Below are 14,105 nucleotides of genomic sequence, written 5' to 3'. Positions count from 1 at the left end.
GGATCCCCATTCACCATGAGCCTTCCACACACATACTGATTCTCCAACCCTCTGTCCATTCCCAGGTCCAGTTCCAGTTCGTCCTCCTCACAGACACTCTTTACTCCCCTCTGCCTCCCGACCTGCTGCCCCCCAATGCTGCCAAAGACCGAGAGAAACGGCCCTTCCCACGAACCATTGTGGCTGTGGAGGTGCAGGACCAGAAGAATGGAGCAACACATTACTGGACTCTGGAGAAACTCAGGTAGAGTGGGGCAGAGGTACTGTGGCACAGCCACGCGTATTGTACTGGGCGGGGTGGGGCTGAGAGCAGGCATTCAGGACACATTCAGGACAAGAAGAGTAGAGTTGTGGAGTCTCCTGTCTTGTGGTCCTAGCCCCTTGGTTTGAAGTTGCATGCACACGCCTATCAGTGAGAGTTTATCCCTTGCACATTTATTACCACTGCCTTCACAAATAAACAAGAATGATCAGTGAACAACAATACTGGCTAAATAGCATACAAAATAGCAATGTATTTCATTATGAATCTAAACCAGGGGTCGGCAACCTATGGCACACGTGCCGATTTTTAATGGCATGCTGCTGCCTGCCGGGGTCCCCCTCAGCCCGCTGCTGAACCCCGCAGCGGGCTGAGCGGGACCCCGGCAGGCAGCAGCGTGCCATTAAAAATCCTGCCCGACCCAGCCCGCTCTTCTCCGCCCCCCGCCTACCGCTCTGTCTGGTGGGGGCAGGGGGCAGAAGCAAGCTTGCTTCTGCCGGCTGCTGCTGTACAGCAGGCTCTGCCGGCAGCCAAGCTTCTCCCTCCCCCGCCTCTTCCCCCAGCGTGCTGCATCGAGCCCCCCCTCTTCTCCCTCCCTGCCGCTGATGGCCCTTGCAAGGGAGGGGAGAAGAGCAGCCCCAGCGCCCTCGCTGCTCAGACCGGTAAGGAGGCGGGGAAGGGAGGCAGGAGCGGGGCCTTGGGGAAGGGGGGTAGGAGCGGGGCCTTGGGGAAGGGGGTAGGAGTGGGGCGTATCTCTCTAGCCCCCTGCCGTGAGCCGCTCAGGGCAGGGGGCTGGGAGCACCCCCCTGATCCCAGCCCACCCACCCCCAGCCCTCTGCCCTGGCCCCTGCACCCCCCTTGCACCCCAGCCCCCTGCATCCCCCCCACGACCCCATCCCTGATTCCTGCACCCTCCACACATACCCAGCCCCCTCATACCGCATGCCCTGACTCCTGCACCCCCTCACACGCCCCCAGCCCTCTCCCCTGACCCCTGCACCCTCCACACATACCCAGCCCCCCCCCACCCCCCTGCCCTGACTCCTGCACTCCCCACACCCCCTGCCCTGACTCCTGCACTCCCCACACATACCCAGCCCCCCCCACCCCATGCCCTGACTCTTGGACCCCCCACATCCCCACCCCCCACCCTGAGCACCAGGTTAGCGGCGGGCTGAGCGGGGCCCGCGGCTGGGACCCCAGCTGGCAAGGGGCCGGCAGCCAGAACCCCAGACTGGCAGCAGGCTGAGCGGGCTGGCAGCCGGGACCCTGGTTGGCAGGAGCCAGCAGACGGAACCCCAGACCGGCAGCGGGCTGAGCCGCTCGGCCCGCTGATGGTCTGGGGTGCCGGCCCCGCTCAGCCCGCTGCTGGTATGGGACTCTGGCTGCCGGCCCGGGGTTCTGGCTGCTGGCCCCTTGCCAGCCGGGGTTCCGGCTGCAGGCCCCGCTCAGCCCGCTGCCGGCCTAGGTGAACGGAACCCCAGGCCCGCAGCGGGCTGAGCAGGCCGGCGGCTTAAGATCAGCATTTTAATTTAATTTTAAATGAAGCTTCTTAAACATTTTGAAAACCTTGTTTACTTTACATACAACAGTAGTTTAGTTATATTATATATAGACTTATAGAGAGAGACCTTCTAAAAAACGTTAAAATGTATTACCGGCACGTGAAACCTTAAATTAAAGTGAATAAATGAAAACTCGGCACACCACTTCTGAAAGGTTGCCGACCCCTGATCTAAACTGATACCTCCTCACCCATGTGATCCCCATGGTTCCATTAGCTCTATTGTTACAGCTCTCCCCACTCCACACCATGCACGGATGGAGAGGTTTTCCCTTCATAGGATAACTGCAGCATGGGGGCAGGAATTCAATTCCTGTAGTTCAGGTTGTTTGTCTGTTGTCTACCCCAGAAGTACAGTGGTACGGGGGTGGTGTGTGTGGCTGTGATACATTGGATACCCTAGAAGTACAGTGTTACAGGGCTGGTGTGTGTGGCTCTGACTCAGTGCTCAAGGGGCTGGAAGCTGATCTAGATCCTTAAATCTCATTGTGTACATCTGTTTCTCTCTGTTTCTTCTTGCAGACAGCGGCTGGACCTGATGCGTGAAATGTACGACAGGGCAGCAGAAGTGCCTTCTAGCATCCTTGAGGACTGTGACAACGTCGTGACCGGTGGAGATCCCTTCTACGACCGCTTCCCCTGGTTCAGACTGGTTGGCAGGTGAGAGCCTTGCTCCTCCTTTTTCTAAATCCATCTGCAATCCAAACACACCCACAGAAGGAAACGTTGCTTGGTTTGATAGGGACAACTGGTGCGGTGCGGAGAGACCATAGTGGCTGCTGTGGGTGAAAGGGTTCCACCAGGCAGCAAGCCAATATCCAAGGAGCGCTATTTTCCGCAATCACTTTTCTCTGCCCTCTGCATGGGTACTCAGGAATGATTTTCTGGGACCCCTACTGCTGCCAGGCATTCGGTGCCCTGCTACAGTGAGTTGGTGGTGAACTTCCCATCGCCTTCTTTGAAGCTGTGCCTAATAACCACAAGGCACGAGCTCTCAACCTGGGGATGGCAGCCCCCTGCCCTACCCATCCTGCAGCGTGGGAGGGGGATTCTGGGTGGGTTTTGTGTGGCCCCATGATGGAAACAGAGCTGTGGAAGGGGACAGGTTGAGAACCCTGCTGTCAGGTTTCCACGTCCATGGATGTGTGTTTGTGTGCACACATGAAGGCATGCTCATTGGCATCTGAACATCTTGGTGTGCTGTACTGTACGTGCCATGTCGCCTCATGTGCTTCCCACCTGCCAGTTGGAAGGGCACAGTGCTGTCAGCTAGGAGGTGTCGAAGGGACCGGTCCTGTCAGTAGGGTGCTGCCGAACGTGACCAACATTGGTGCAGTCAAGGCCTGATCCTTGCCAGTTAACAGCAGTGGAAGGACTCCCCTTGATGCCAGTGGGCACTCTACTGGGGCCTTAGTTGACAGAGCTACGTTCCTGCTTTGCTGAATCCTCTGCAAAGTCCGAGGTGGCAGTTCCCATCTTTCACACCAGTTGTTAGCTGGCGACACTGGGGGCTTCTTTGTAATACACTTTGGACAGGCAGGTCTTATTTCCCACTCCCCTCCTGAATAGCGATGGTCCTTGGTGTAAAAGAAAAAGCCTATTCTTTCTCTCTCTTCTGTTTGGAATAGCTGGTGTTAACCTGTCTTCTATCTTGTTGTACTAACCTTAGTTCAGATATCTCTGGCTGCAACAGCTCTCCTCTTTTCAACACATGCATGAGCGAGCGCATGGCTGATCTCACCCCCTCCCCCACCTTCTCGAACCCCGACTCCGACATCACCGAGCCTGCTGACGAGCAGCACGTGGGGAAGGAGGAGGAGGAGGAGGAGGAGGACCTGGAGGAAGACATCTTTCCGGAGTACCCGCTGTATGATGGCCGGGATCCATTTTACGACCGCTCCCCCCTGTTCAGTTTAGTAGGAAGGTTGGTGAGGTTTTAGGAGAGCATGCTGGGAAGGAACTAGCTCTTTCGTACGAGAGAACTGCTTTCTGACACTATTCCCATGTTGAGGGCATGCGTTCCACAGGCACTCGGGATGGGTTAGCTGAACAGTGTCCTTAAAGAGATGGCCAGCAGGGCAGGTGTACTGGTCAGTGTGATGGTAAGCCAAGTGTCGATAGGAAACGAAGAAGGGAGAGGCTACTCTAGCCAGCTCATCTTTAGAATGAGCTTCAAGACAGGTATCACAGAGTCAACGGAGACCAGGATTGAGTAGCCACTGGATTCATATGGTCTCTTTAAAGAGAAGAGTTTCATGTGATAGAGAATTGTGTGGTGATGACACAGAGGTATGTTTCAGTTCTAATTTACTGCTGGAAACATTTATGATGAAATGTCTGCAAAATGGGTGGCCTTCTGCTCCTGCATGGGTTGTGAGGGTCACATCTTTGCAGTCATGGAATGGAAATCCCATGCATGACTCTGACGTAGATCCTCACCAGCAAGAGGAGAACGTACAGGCTTCTGGGGAGTGGTGGAATGGCCAAGAGACCAAGGTGTAACTCAAGCACAGTGAACTGTAAGAGAAGGCCCATCAGTTCTGATCGTTAGAAGAAGGATTCAGAGGCAGCCAGTGGCCCTGAGCGGTGTGTGAGGAAGAGATGGGAGGTGCAGAAAGTGAGCACAGTACTACAAGGCAGGCAGGTCCAGTTGGTAGCGAGTGGGATTTCCCCAGATGACTCAGGGAAGAGCTGTGGGGAATAAGGTTGGCTTCAAAAGCTAAAACCAAGGGCTGTGGAGGGAGAGGATTTTATCTTTTTTTTTTTTTTTTTATAAAAGCCATATATTTTTAAGCCACCACTACTGCTTTTGGCCAGCACGTGGATGGAAATTGTTTTCTGCAGTGGTTCGAACTAGAGCCATGCAGAAAAGTGTTGTGTGGGAAGAAGAGCTGCCAGAAGTTTTCAGGAGGTTTGGAGAAAAGCTCTGGAGTGGGGAGAGCTTCTCTGCCCTGCAGGGCTGGGAGTGGACTCTGCCCAAAGGGAAAGAGAATTGTTTTTTTTCTTTTGCTAGTGAAAACAGAATGTTTCAATGGCTCATTCTGGAAAAGAACTCCAGATTTTGTGAAATTGGTGACATGTTTGATTCAATCAGCCACCATTTCATTCTGCTAGAGAAAACCACCTGAAATTGCCAAGCATGGCACCAGATAGCCCAGTTCTGCTTCAGACTTTTCCAAGGGGAAAGAAGAGGTTTTGCCCATAGTTGTCTCAGGGACTCCTGTCCTTTAAAAATTGGGTCAAATTCAGACTTGGTGCAAGCAGCTGCAGCTTCACTGTAGTCAGTGGCATTGCTTCCATTTACACTGGGTCGTAATTTGACCTGTGAGCTGCAAATATGTTTGTGAAAGCAAGAAGCCTAGGCAAGAAACTGAGTTCTGCTTTCCAGCCAATGCGACTTGGGCAATGGGACCGAGAAGGGGAGGAGAAGGGACCAGAAAAGAGAGAGAGGAAGATGGGATAAGAGTCACTGCAGCCTCAGACTGAAAGAGCTGGGTTCTTCCACTTTTTTTTTCCTCTTGGGGGAATCAGAGATTTTAAAAACAAACCAAACTACCAGATGAACCGAACCCCCCATCCTGTGGGATGTTCCTGGGAGGTTTTTCCATTTGAATCTTCCCAATTCTTTTGAGTCAGACACAGAATTGGCTTTCCCTGCGCAGCAGCTGTGCCGATCACATTTCTCGTGAAGTGTGCTTGGATTGGTTTATGATTGGATCCTTGTCTTTGATTAGTTTTCCCCCTATTTTCTTTATTTTTTTTTTCTTTTTTTTTTCTTTTTCTTTTTTAGCTGCTGGCTCTCTCTCCAAAGCTTGAGCAAAAATTGGGGGTTATTTCACTTTTGTCTTCTTTTTGAAAGGCTTTTCTTTGGTCTGAGCATGCCATCTTTGCACCTCACCAATCTTGTGGTTAGTGTCTCTGCCCTCCTTCCTTTTCCTTTAGTGACATATTCCCTCCCTCTCCCTATTCCTCTCTTCCTCTTCCTCCCTCTTCAACCTTTCTGGTTTCAGTCTGCTTCAAGATGTGCTCACCTGTTTTTTCATATTGTTATGATGGAAGTTTAACAGGCTTATGATCCTTCTGCAAGATGCCCAGAGTCAGATCTGTATTCACAGACACCAAAGTAAAGCCATCTCCAATACAGGGCATCATAGAGGATTCAGGTGGGTGCCAGACTCAATTCTCTCCTTCCCCCCGAGCATGGCACCTTATTTGATCCCGGACACTCAAGAGGATTCCGATCCTCTGACCCTGCAGTTCCATCTTATGAGGTGATTCACTGGGAACGGAAGATACTCTGCATCTTCCAGGAAGGGCTCAGCACCTTGTAGGATTGGGGTTTAAAGCTGGTTCTTGCCTTGTGCTTTAATGATCCAATTCAACTGCCGCTGAAGTCAGTGGAAAGATTCCCATTGACTCCAGAGGGAGCTGACTCAGGCCCCAAGATGCATAAGTTCCTCTGGACATTTGAGGCCTGATCCTGCACCTATTGCAGTCAAAGGGATCACTGTCGTGACTTCCCCGGGTGCAGGATTGAGCCCTTGCTGCAGGAATCACCCAGGCTTTACGATGATATTTCAGCTCAGCAGTCAAACCTCTGCTCTGAGGGAGGGCGCTGGAGCCAAATGTACAGATAACAAAGCTGACCACATAGGGATAGTCACAGAATCTTGGTTGCCTCCCTCTGAAGAAGCACCCTAGCTACTCTGTGTGGCGATACTTGTTAATATAGTGGCTTTGCTTCCTTCAAACCTATGCCACTCCATTCATCAGAGCATGAGTATGATGCAGTCCTGTAGAGGCTGCACACTGCACTCCTTCAGACTCGGGCTGGGGATGGCTGCCTATCAGTCTGCTTTTCCAATCTGGAGACCAGCTACAAACAACAGTAAAAGTTATGGGGGGAGGAATTTTGTACACCCAGTACCAAGTTTAGTCTGATGATGGAATATGCTGACCACACACAATGCCACTGTGGACTGAGGTCATTACAAAACTCCTGCTGAAAGGAACCTCCCACTTCTGTTGCCTGTTCTCATCACCCTGGACAAAGGCATGCTGCAGCTTTGTGAAAGAACTCAGCCCCTGGATGGAAGGCAGCTGAGCAGGCTCACTATGAGTCAGAGGTGATGTGGATAGGAAAGGGGGAAGCATTTTGAGGAGCTGATGTGATCCATGGCCTTGCCCACTGTTTGAGAGCACCTGCCCTCTGATCGTCAAGGGGAGGTGCAGTCCTGAGACACTGGTGAACAGTTTGCTGCTCCTAAATAGAGGCGGTGGCCAGCAAGGACCTATCCCAGTTTTGATTAGCCAGCAGACTGCAGTGTGGGCCTAGTCATGGGGATACTTGTTTACACCAGTGCAAGGCTAGGCTTCCTGCGACATTATCTCAGCACAGAGGGAAGGACGAGATGGCCTCTTGGGGTCCCTTCCAGCCCTATATTTCTGTGGTTCTAGGGAGACCACAGAGAGGCTTCAAACTCTTCAGAATGCGGCGGCCCAGGTTCTGGGTAGCCCAGACCGATGGGTGTACCACATTCTGCCATGGCTTCCAAATCCTTTTCAAGGTTCTGGTTCTAGCTCCAGTGATGGCCATCTGAAAATGTCCTTACAGCAGCAAAGAGGGGATGGTGCATCTGGCTGAGACTGGACTCTGGGCTGCATTCCGAAATTCTGGTCTAATTACAGGTAGAATCTTAGCAGTTTAATCCTCAGTCAAGAAGAGATGGCAAATTGGTAATAGCCTTCCGATGACCTCGCTGAAAGGGGAAGTGTGATGCTGCCAGGCCTACGGTTTTAAGGATGAAGTTTAAATGTGCAAGTTTTCAACGTTAAAAGTCACCTGTTACACATATCAGTAGTCTGCTCCAGAGTGTGCCCTGCACAAGGCAAAACTGATCCCCCAGAACTAAGATCACCTACAGCCCCGTCTCCACCCCAGTGTCCTCTCTTATCCTGGATGTGTTCGGATTGGATTGCGATTGCCTACATGACGTGAGTACCACCAAGGAGACAGCACAAACTGCAGCTGTCTTCCTCTCTCTTTGGCTGCCTTTCTCTCTCAGAACTTTTTGTACTTTCACAATGTAAAGGGCCAGAGAGTAGGGATGCAGTCTTCAGTCAGCACCAGTGCCAGGTGAAGATTCAGTTACTGTCCAGGATTAATGTTCTCATCAGAGTACAGTTTCACCCGGGTGTTAAAGTGCAGACCAGATGTACTCCATTCCACCACTGATCCAGTTCTTCCTGGTGCACTGGAGTAGGTAACCATTTGTGACTCTCGCCAGCGCCAGATCCCCAGCTTGGATGACCAGAAACCGAAGTGCTCCAAGGCACTGGCCACTCTTGAAAATGTTGTCCTGGATCACCGTACAGAGGCAATAGCAGCGAGGGATTGGAGCCAGTTGCCATCCAAAAACGCTGCCTCCCAAGTGCTGAGCACAGATAGGGTCTCAAGGGCTGGGAAGCAGGAGCAGATCACTCGTCTGGAAATCTCGGGGTTCCAGGCAGCCTCCAGCTTCTCCGTGTACATGAACATAGTCATTGTGCTGCTTGCTTGTTTAGTTAGGGTGAGACTCAGCCCTAGGCTGAGCCCAGGGGATAGAGGGAAGGCACCCGCGACTCAGGCAGACGTGATTGTCCTGGGGTGGTAGTGGGGAGTGATTTGCTGCAGCCATTGCCAATGTAGCACACTCCTCCTCTTGTATCAGCCAGCCAGCGCATAGGGGGTGGAGCCAGTGTTCACTCGCCACCCCTCCTTCGGGTCCCCTGGCTGCTGGTGGGCAGGTAGCCCCAGCACCCAGAAGGGCCCAATGTGGCTGTGCAGTGGGATGGCAGCCCCCACTCCCGTGTGCTCCCCAAATGGCTGTGTGGCACCAGGGCACAACCGAACCCTCCACGAGGACCACGTTTGCATAAAGAAAGCCCTGTTAGAGCTAGTATCTGATTTCTGGGTGGGGGGATGGAACTGGTGCTGGTCTGGCCAAGGAAAGGGGCTCTCCCCGCCAGCCTGACAGGCAGCTTCTCCTCCTGGGAGTGCTCAGGGGAGGGTTTCAGGTCTAAGTCCGCCTCCTGCTGGCCCCTGTTCATAACTGGTACAGTGAGGTGTCAGCATCGTCACTCATGCATTCAGGCATCCCACATCTGCCCAGCTGCCTGGGCATTGAACTCGCAGGGCCAGATCCTCAGCTGGGGTAAATGGCATAGTAAGTGGGGCTCCACTGATTTACACCAGCTGAGGTTTTGGCCTGTGGTTCCTGGGTGTGACTCACTGAGCATTGTCCACTCCCGGTCTGGTGTCACGGCTGCATAGGGCCTTTCGAGCACTCCTTACTCCGCAGGCAGCCGTGCTGATTTCCATGGCAGTAGGGTACTACTCAGCACACAGCAGGGTGATTGATTCGGAGGAGCCAGCTGCGTTCACAAGGCGGGTGCTTTCTGGGGCTCAGCCCGGGGGGAGCCTGAACCCCGCCCCCTGGCTGTTGCATGGAGGCTCTACCAGCTGGGCACTGACTGAGCAGACCCCTGTTTGAAGGCAGGCTTGCCCCTCTTGGGGATAGGTTTTCAAACACTATCCTGGGGATGTGCCGGGCCTCTCTTAAAGCAGGCTGAAAACCCACCATTGCAATAGCTTCTCAGTCTCAGACTCTGGACAGGTGTCTGCATTTCCCAGCCTGTCTGCAGGAGGCTCTGTGCTCTAACCAAGAACTTCCTTTCCTTCACTCTCTCTCCTCCCCTTCTCCTCTTCTTTTTCCTTCCTGCCTCTCTCTTCCTCTGCCTTCTCTCCCCCTGCCCACCCTGGTCCCCTCTTGCCCGTCCCCCTCCCCACACCCTTTAATCTGCAGCAGACCCGTGGTTGTTTCACAGCACCTTCCGTCCTAGTTCTCCAGTTCTCCACAGCAAGAGGTCCTCTTTCTAGCTTCCTTGTTGCACCGACACAGCCCCCTCCTCAGCCCTCCCCACGACGCTGTCGCGCCCAAGGGAGATGACAGGCCGAGAGGTATGCTGGTGCTCACTAACTCGCTGCCACTTTCGCAGGAACCTGACGTTACTGTAGCTCTGCCTCCCACCAGCCTGTCCTAAGCACGCTGAGTCCCCCCCCACACACACTTCCGGCTGACCCTGGCTGCCTTTCTTTAGTTTTGCTTTGCAGCACCATGTTGTGATGTGAGCGGTGAACTGTGAGCCCAGCTGCCATCTGGCCACGGAGCGTGTTTGGAAACCCCAGGCTGGGGGCGCAGTGACCCCTCTCCTGTGTTACTTAACTCTTTCAGGGCATTCGTGTATCTCAGCAACCTGTTGTACCCAGTGCCGCTAGTGCACCGTGTTGCCATCGTCAGCGAGAAGGGTGAGGTGAAAGGCTTCCTGCGCGTGGCAGTCCAGGCTATCTCAGGTACATTGGGCAAGCAGCAATGGGTTTCCAGTGGCAGGCGGATGCTCTGAGCTGGCCTTGCCCCAGTGCCATAGTGAGTCTGGAGAGCCAGTTCTCAGGGCCATTACATTTCATGGAGACATATGCCCTTTCCTGAGCGTGATGAGCCCCGTGCTGTGTGCTTGGGCTGGTGGCACCAATCCATTAGTCCACAGCCTAAGCATTTCTTTAGACCAGGGGTGGCCAACCTATGGCTCCAGAGCCACATTCAGCTCTTCAGAAGTTAATATGCGGCTCCTTGTATAGGCACTGACTCCGGGGCTGGAGCTACAGGCACCAACTTTCCAGTTTGCCAGGGGGTGCTCGCTGCTCAACCCCTGGCTCTGCCACAGGCCCTGCACCCACTCCACCCCTTCCCGCCCCCCTCCCCTGAGCCTGCCATGCCCTCGCTCCTCCCCTCTTCCCCCCAGTTCCTCCTGCACACCACAAAACAGCTGATCCGGAGGTGCGGGGAGAGAGGGGGAGGTGCTGATCGGTGGGGCTGTCAGTGGGTGGGAGGCGCTGGGAGCAGGGAGCTGATGGGGGGCTGCTGATGTATTATTGTGGCTCTTTGGCAATGTACATTGGTAAATTCTGGTTCCGTCTCAGGCTGGCCACCCCTGCTTTAGACCTTGCTCTCCCTGTTGCATTGTGCACAAGACCCCCGCCCCAAGTGGGCCAGTGGAGTATTGCGCACACACACAGGATTTGCCAGGAGGTATGCCACTCACAGGCCACCATGCAATGTTTTTCTGCTCTAGTAATACAGGGACATCAAGCTTCCACTCGCAGGAATTGTGGGTGCTGTAGTCCAATAGGCATCTCCTGTACTGTCATTAGAACTGCCACAAGAGGGCACTCATCACTCTGTGAGTTGTATTGTGTGCTGCTCCCACCCCATGCAACTCGCCTGACTTCAGTGGGTTACACGTGGTGTAAATCAATTCAGCATCAGTTCCCGTGTGCCTGTGTCAATATGTTCCAAGATCCATGCCTTACCGGGACAAATTGCTGTCTCCTGGGATGAGAAGAAAATTATTTTGTCCAATTCAGTTCCAGGCTTCCCCATCAATTGGACCCAACCTGATCCGGAAGGACCTCTCACTCATGGCATGCGAGGGGAAGTGGGGCCCGTTATAGATTTAGCATGAATAGAACCTGATCCTGGTGGAACTGACCCATCTGTGAATTATCAGTCACCTTGAGCAAGGTGATTCACAGATGGGGTCAGTTCCACCAGGCTCTGGCTCTATTCATGATAAATCTAGGGCTGAGAAAAATTAATAGCAATACTTTTTTCTGGTACTGTTCGTTTCAGGTACATATTCTGCTCTGCAAGTACAACCACTATCCCCAACTCACACATGCACACAAGCTATTCTAATAGGATGGTCTTGCAAAGAACTGAAAACTTTGCCATGTCATGTCATGGTTTTATGATCTGGGCCATCATCTGCTTAACTAGCAAGGGCATTAGTGTGGTGCTGTTGGTACCAATTTATAGATGAGTGTGCACATAGATGGCTGTTAGCTAATGCAGAATTGTTGACTCTGAAACAGAGGCTGGAAAGCACTTCTTGCAACATTTCCATGATTGCCTTTTGGAATTCACTGGTTTTCATCAAGTTCTGCAGCCAGTGACCACTCAAGCATTCCTTGATGAAGAAACTCAGGGAGCAGTGTATGAAAGGTCACAATCCCAGAGACCTTGACTCTGGCTGCGATCTGCTTTGGGAGCGAGTTTTTCCTGCCTTCCTGTAATGTCTTGCTGTGTTTCCTCTTTCAGCGGATGAAGAAGCCCCGGATTATGGTTCAGGAGTACGGCAGTCAGGGACAGCCAAAATATCCTTTGATGATCAGCACTTTGAGAAGGTACAGTATGGCAGCCAGCCCCAGGTGAGAATATCTTTCTATGACCTTAGCTTGCTGGGGAGTGTATTGGGTCCTCCTATTACTCATATCCTGATAACAAGTCCGTTCCTAATATTTTAGCCTATTGGTCTCAGACTGCAGAAGACTAGGAGTGCCCTAGATATGATGCGCTTTGGGTTAGGAGAGGGAGTGATGACCACATCCCTCGTGGGCCTGAAGGTTGGCCTCAGCCACACCAGTACAAACACCGTGACTGCAGTGGCCTGCTAGCAGAGTGGCATGGGCACTGCCCTTGCTGAATGGAACTGGAGCCTCTGGTTCTTTTCACGCAGGCCAGTGAACAGCTGGTAGATGACAGTCACTCAGTACAGACCTAGGTCAGATTGGAACAATGTCTTAGCAGCCAAAGGCTCCCTCTCTCATTACGGATTCCCTGGGCCGCTTGACCCTGTCCCTTCGGCCAATCTGTGTGCCATACGTTAACGCTGAGGCTTCAGATGTTGCTGTGGTAGAGGAGATAAAAGCTGCAGCCTCTCATGCCTGACTGGGTGTCTGCCACGCAGTACAGAGGGGAAGGCATGCCAGGCAAGAGACGAAAAGGCTGCTCATGGCCGTTAGCAGGGTGAGCGTGCTATCAGGACTGCGGCCTCCCTACACACACAGCCTCTCTGTTCCATTTCCCCTTGTGCCTGGCAGTTCCAGTCTGAGGCCTGTCCCATGGCGGGGATGTCTCGTTCAGGGACCTCGCAGGAGGAACTGCGGATTGTTGAAGGCCAGGGGCAGATAACTGACATCGGACCTTCTGCAGATGAAGTCAACAACAACACCTGTGCAGGTGAAAGGGTTGTTTTAGTCCAGGGGGAAGTGGCGTTGGGCGGGAGCTGTGTACCTAGTAGGAAGCAAAAGAGTGTTTTACTGCTCACTGGATTGCAAAGGGCCAGAGCCTCAGCAGGGTGTGAACTGCCAGCTCCATTGAAAGCAATGTTTGTGTTGGTATGTGGCATGCCGGACGTTCACTAGGCCTTGATGGATGCTGTCTGGAGTTTTTCTAATGGCTCTCCTCCTCCCCCAGTGACTCCAGATGATCTCCTCCTCGACAGTCCAGAGAAAGTTGCTCTAGATGACCCATTGGAAGCAGTTCTGGACCATCTGACACTGGGCAGCATCTTCACCTTCCGAGTGACAGTTCTGCAAGCCTCCAGCATCTCTGCAGAATATGCAGATATCTTCTGCCAGTTTAAGTGAGATGTCCTCAGATCCCTCTGCTCTGCTGGTGTTTGTTCCCTCTTCCTCCCACTCTGCCTTTGCCTCAATCAGAAGGTTGCACTCCCCAAGGAGCATCATGAACAGATAGCAGGGGCATGCAACCGCCCTGCCCTTGCTGGATTCCTAAATGAAATGGGATCTCAGTTACGTGGCAGGGGGTCTCTGGGCAGCCCTGAGATGGGAAAGGGCAAGCGCCCAGACCTAGATTGGCCACACTGTCCTCTTCGCTTCTGAATTTTTGTCCAATGCCTCATGAAAGAGGGAAAGAACCGAGAGAGAGTCATGCAGTGCAAAATGAGTCTGTTCATTGACATGAGGCCTGATCCAAAGCCTGCTAAAGTTAGTGGGTGTCTTTCCATGGACGGCAGTGTGTGGCGGATCTGGCCCATGGAGAGCTGACTTTCTGTAGCAGCCTATCTGAACTTATAGAGTGCAGGCCCCTGTGGGGAGGGGAAACGAGTCATCTTCTTTCAGACCTGGGGTAGTCTACGCTGGCTCCCACCTCGCTCTGTCATTCTCATTTTACCCTGCCGACCACACCGCTGCTGTAACAATCTTCCCCCCTTCGCAGCTTTATCCATCGTCACGATGAGGCCTTTTCAACGGAGCCCTTGAAGAACACAGGACGAGGACCACCTCTAGGGTTCTATCATGTCCAGAACGTTAGTATCACTGCCCAGGCTGTTTTCTCTCTGCCCCGCAATATTCAGGGTCTGTCCAGAGCATAGAAA

The 14,105-nt window shown here is 53.0% G+C and overlaps 1 protein-coding gene across 17 annotated transcripts in view; it reads left to right on the top strand.

Moving 5' to 3' along the window:
- Positions 1-14,105, top strand: part of KIF1A (kinesin family member 1A) — a 148,187-nt gene that overhangs the window by 82,858 nt on the left and 51,224 nt on the right. For 12 of the 17 annotated variants that reach the window (XM_065410667.1, XM_065410666.1, XM_065410665.1 and 9 more), the window contains 7 exons: positions 66-244; positions 2,349-2,486; positions 10,100-10,218; positions 12,023-12,108; positions 12,805-12,943; positions 13,181-13,349; positions 13,946-14,036. In XM_065410667.1, coding sequence (XP_065266739.1) covers positions 66-244; positions 2,349-2,486; positions 10,100-10,218; positions 12,023-12,108; positions 12,805-12,943; positions 13,181-13,349; positions 13,946-14,036 — 921 coding nt within the window. Of the gene's footprint in view, positions 1-65; positions 245-2,348; positions 2,487-3,495; positions 3,751-10,099; positions 10,219-12,022; positions 12,109-12,804; positions 12,944-13,180; positions 13,350-13,945; positions 14,037-14,105 lie in introns of all 17 variants that reach the window. The other 5 variants (XM_065410653.1, XM_065410652.1, XM_065410651.1 and 2 more) reach the window with 2 other exon arrangements.

The sequence above is a fragment of the Emys orbicularis genome, chromosome 9 (assembly GCF_028017835.1).
Source record: "Emys orbicularis isolate rEmyOrb1 chromosome 9, rEmyOrb1.hap1, whole genome shotgun sequence".
Classification (NCBI taxonomy): Eukaryota; Metazoa; Chordata; order Testudines; family Emydidae; genus Emys; species Emys orbicularis.
The sequence above is the reverse complement of the archived record's forward strand: the minus strand, read 5'-3'. Positions and strand labels throughout refer to the sequence as shown.